Genomic DNA, 5,184 nt, shown 5'->3' with positions numbered 1-5,184 from the left:
TTAAAAGTGTCCAAGGCTTTATGGAAATCTAAAAGGCAATGAAATGTGTTTTTGTAACGAGCAATGCTACACAACCTTCCAACCTCTAAATACCACTGTTTTTTCAAAATTTTAATATTTTTTTAATTATTTTTGAGTTTATTCTTCTTAAATTAATTCAATTTTTCTATTAATTATTTATATATTAAATATTTGATAACAGAAAAAAATAATAAAAATTAAAAAAATATATGATATGTGAAAGTTGTGTAAGTAATAAGAGGTTATTTCGATTTTTTCTTTTGTAATAACAACAAAATTTAGCATGTACTTTTATTTTTTGGGATAATCAAGCATGTAATTTTTGGGAAAGCTGAAAGCAAAACAATAAAGAGAAGCACAAAGGCTTACGGGAGAGCGCATCGTGCGACAGGGAAGGATTCAACTCACCTTGAGAGATGGGAGATGCGATGGCGGCTCTGGGTGGCTGGGAGTGCCTGGTCGGCGAGTTCTGAGCAACTTGGGCAGTGTTCTGATGTTCCCTGTGCTGGACGGTGGGCTGAGCTAAACACACGGGCTGTTTGGTTATTGACGAGAGGGAGTAACGGAGAGAGCTTTAGGGGTCGACGCACGTTGTGGAGGACGGAGGGCTCACCGTCGGCGTGCTCTTTGGTGGTTTCCAGCGAGGTAGGTGCTTGGTTGCTGTGTAGCTCTGGTTTCAGGTGTAGGAGAAAATTTGATTTACCGTGGGGAGGTTCTGGTCGCAAGGATGATGTTGGTTTGATGGAGGGACTGTTTTGGGGAAAAGAGGATTTGTACTAGGGTTTTTTTGTGTGAATTGGTTACCAATTAGGAAGGTTTTCCACTAGGAAATTAACACTGAGAGGTATACGGGTTGAAAGGGCGGAAGAATCTCACTAAAATAAAATCACTATCTCAAAACAGATCTTATAAAAAATTAATAAAAATACTAATAATACTAATAATAATGAGTTTCAGATTGTCTACTGGGTTGTTGGATATATGCATTGCTTGATTTGTAAAACTAGGCAACTGGAAAGAGCTAAGGTGGTTATAATTGCTGGTATAAGATTAGGACTACTTCCGGATGTAGTATCTTACAATATACTGATTGATGCATATTGTAGAATTTTCAGCATTAATGCAGCTTATTCAATTCTTCATAGAATGAAAGAACCTCGGATAAGTCCAGATGTTATTACATTCAATTGTTTGCTAGTTGATTTATTTTTTATCAATTATATAATATGTAATTAATGGAATATATCTTACACATTGTATTTTTGATTGCAGGTCTCGTTGCTAGTTACTGGGGGGTGAAGCAAATAATGAGCTTCAGATTGTCTACTAGATTGTTGAATATATGCATAGCTTCATTTTGTAAAACTAAGCAACTGGAAAGAGCTGAGGTGGTTATAATTGATGGTATAAGATTAGGGGTACTTCCGGATGTTGTAACTTACAATACACTGATTGATGCATATTGTAGAATTATCAGCATTGATGCAGCTTATTCAATTCTTCATAGAATGAGAGAAGCTGGGATAAGTCCAGATGTTATTACATACAATTGTTTGCTAGCTGGTGCCTCCAGGAAGTGCTTGTTACCACAATCCTTGGATCTATTTGAAGAAATGCTTCAAGTGGGTATACCTCCTGATGTATGGAGTTACAACACTTTGATGCATTGCTTCTTTAAATCAGGAAAACCGGATGAAGCTTATAGGGTTTTCCGAGATATTATACTTAGCAATCTTTCTCCCTGTCCTGCTACATTTAATATTATGATCAACGGTCTTTGTAAAAATGGTTACACAGATAATGCCCTTGGATTATTTAGGAATTTACAGCGTCATGAGTTTGTTCCCCAATTAGTGACTTATAATATTTTAATTGATGGGCTTTGCAAGGCAGGCAGATTAGGGGCAGCAAGGAGGATCCTCAAGGAGCTTGGGGACTCAGGTCATCAACCAAATGCCATAACCTACACTACAGTTATGAAATGCTGCTTTAAATCTAGGCAGTTTGAACAAGGTCTTGAAATCTTATCAGAGATGAAGAATAAAGGCTACACATTTGATGGCTTTGCATACTGCACTGTCATCAGTGCTTTGGTTAAGAATGGTAAGATAAAAGAGGCAAATGATTGCATGGAGCAGATGGTCAAGAATGGCATTGAGCTTGATTTAGTGTCTTATAACACCCTAATTAATCTGTATTGTAAAGGAGGTAAGTTGGAAGAAGCCTTTAAGTTGGTAGATGAGATAGAGAAAGGAGGTTTGGATTGTGACAAGTACACCCACACAATTATAATTGACGGATTGTGCAAGGCGGGCAATATTGAAGGGGCCCAACGACATTTGAGTTATATCAATACTTTGGGCTATGATTCAAACCTGGTTGCATGTAATTGTGTGATTGATGGGTTGTGTAAAGCTGGTTATGTTGATAATGCGATGAAAATGTTTGAACGTATGGAGATTAGGGATTCTTTTACATACACCTCAGTGGTGCACAATCTTTGTAAGGCAGGGAGGTTCCGTTGTGCCTCCAAGCTTTTGCTGTCTTGCATAAAAGGCGGCATGAAAATTCTCAACTCTACCCAACATGCTGTCCTTGATGGTCTTCGTTATTCAGGGTTTACAAGTGAAGCCAGGAAGCTCCGCACAAAAATTCGATTGGCTCGTCTATTTCATTGATGTTTTTTTTCCTAAAAAAATTCAGCTTGGTGACTACATCAATCATTTGATTTTGAAAATTCAATCGGCTTGTCTTTTACATTAATGATTTGCATTTGGCTTTTCAAGTGCTATCCTATTTGGGTCAAGATCTTAGCAAGCACATTAGGTGCCATTGTGATAACTATCAGGTGTTCTGGAGTAATAGGTTTTAACCAGAAACAGATTAGTATGTTGAATCGTGAAGTAAGTGGGAGGAAGATTCTGCTAGAAAGACTTTTGGGATATCCAATTAATACTGGGCAGTGGGCACATCTGGGATGATTATTACAAGGGCAACTGTTGGTCGTTGCTGTTGCTTAGAGTTGAACTCTCAGGTGGGTCTATTTTTTTTTTTTTTTTTCATTGATGGCTGGTAGACTTAACATAAAATTGTGAATCCATTGAGATCTTCCTTGATGGAACAGTTGTATTACTCTTTCTTTCTTTTTTTTTTTTTTTTTTTTTTTTTTTTTTTTCTGTTTTCTTTCTGCGAAACAACCTCTTTTTTATTCTTAATAATTAATTTTTATAAACTTTGGGTTATATCTGACAGGAAGATCGTTGGCGTCGTTTGTGGTCAGTCTGGATGAACCTTAGGTTCTCCATATCCTCCACTCTAATGCCTATTTTCATTGAGAAACGTTTGACAGAGGAAAATATTCCTTGAAGTAAATTACTTGACAATTTTCCTGATTCACTTAGCACACAAGTATAATGTCTGATTAATCGGGATTGCTTGACAATTTGAACATTTGGGTGATTTTTGTGTTTATATTCTTGGAGTTGGCATGTGCTCTATAAAAAATTCTGCAATAAAATATTGTATTCTACTGTTGTCTTAGCTTTTCTTCCCCCAAAGAGATAGAAAAGCAATCCAGTTGTTAGTCTTTCTCTTGGGTTCTCTATAAACGAACGCTAATCAATACATTTGACAGGCTAATGCAAAATTGTTCTTTACAGGTTGAATGACCCACCAGTAGTCAGTTCAATTACTGTTTTCTATTGATTCAGGCAGCTCTCACATTTTCCTTCATATATCGTGTTTTAAGGATTCTCATGTCAGCAAAAAGCGTGTGGATGCCATGAGACCCAGCCTCCAAAGAGAGGTCGTGGGTTCGATCCCCTCCCCAAATCCCCCAATATATATATATATATATATAAAAGGATTCTCATGTCAAGAAAATTGTGCTGAGAACCTTATTTATCATATATGTTTGTAATTTTTAGTCTTTTATGCATTTCTCTTTTTTAACCGTGTGAAGAAACTTCTCTACTAGTTGGAAACTATAGCATACTACATATAATCTACAGTTATCCTCGCTGCTTCTGTTACCTTTGTCAGTGAAGGAAGGAAACTTGATTGTTCCTCCCCCAACTATTACAGGATTCTAAATTTTAATTTCTTCCTTCTCTTATCTACAGGATCCTTTGGCTGATAAGTTGTTGGCCACCCTGTATACTTACAATACTCCCATTTGACATGATCAAATCTTCTGCAAGAACCAGAGCAAAAAGAACTTCTGACTTGCATTGGATCGATGATCTGTTCTCAGATAGGTAAGAACTTGGCTTTTACGGTCTACTGGTTAAGTTTAAAGGTCCATTATGTGATTGTGCAAGGACTCGAGAAACATAATTCTTTACATAAACCTTGTTCATTTCTGTGAGATTTGTCCCTTGGTCAGAGCTATGCAAATCCACTTTGAACTGGAGCTCTTGAGCAAGCTTGTTTTGATGCCAGATTACGTTGTTTTTATGCTCAAATTCCCTTGATCAGAGCTTTTGTTACTTTGTTTTTCAGACTGCCGTAAGGCGGCCAACAGCCAGCATCAGCAGGCAAATTGACCAAGGACTCAATGGTTATATCTATGGGAAAAATATTCTATGATAAAACCAAGATTCAAATTGGTTTGATTTCGGGTTTATGAAGTTCAAAAGGCGTTGAGTTGGGAATACAGACATGATGAAGTTCATAGAATGGAGAATAACTCGGGGTTGACATCGATTTTGGATTTGGTTCTGACGTAACTTGCTTCAAGCCATTTCATGGAAGGCCAGGAAAAGAAAAAGATTTCAGTATTATTTAAAATTTTGTTGACTTGCGGTTGAAAATAATTTTAGGGAGCAGGCAATTTCTAATGTTAACACTCCAGTGGAACCATTTTGCGATTCTTTATGATGAAATGCATCACAATTATATTTAATAATTCTGTTCGTTAATGGAACGAATTTATGTCTTTGTAACCTGATTAGCTCGTTTGGAACTGACGGGAACTCATGTTTAATTCATCCACAGTCTGATTGATGTGTGAATGAAATGGGATAGTTTTTAAAATTCGGCAGCAAGTCTCTAAGCAGATCGAAATGAATTTGGAATTGGAGTAAATGTAATGTGACTTGGTCATTTGTCGGGGTATCAAGCATGTCAATTGAATTCTAATTCATTTCACATTTGTTTAAAAAC

General features: G+C 36.7%; 1 protein-coding gene across 1 annotated transcript; it reads left to right on the top strand.

The window, feature by feature from the left end:
* The first annotated feature begins 335 nt into the window (after positions 1-335).
* LOC122304152 (putative pentatricopeptide repeat-containing protein At4g17915) lies at positions 336-4,924 on the top strand. Its single transcript, XM_043116241.1, has 4 exons — positions 336-666; positions 1,294-3,055; positions 4,143-4,277; positions 4,522-4,924. The coding sequence occupies exon 2, from the start codon at positions 1,329-1,331 to the stop codon at positions 2,697-2,699; it is 1,371 nt and encodes a 456-aa protein (XP_042972175.1). The 5' UTR covers positions 336-666; positions 1,294-1,328; the 3' UTR covers positions 2,700-3,055; positions 4,143-4,277; positions 4,522-4,924.
* Positions 4,925-5,184: the final 260 nt, after the last annotated feature.

This window comes from Carya illinoinensis, chromosome 3 (assembly GCF_018687715.1).
Source record: "Carya illinoinensis cultivar Pawnee chromosome 3, C.illinoinensisPawnee_v1, whole genome shotgun sequence".
Classification (NCBI taxonomy): domain Eukaryota; kingdom Viridiplantae; phylum Streptophyta; class Magnoliopsida; order Fagales; family Juglandaceae; genus Carya; species Carya illinoinensis.
This window is presented reverse-complemented; position numbering and strand designations above follow the sequence as displayed.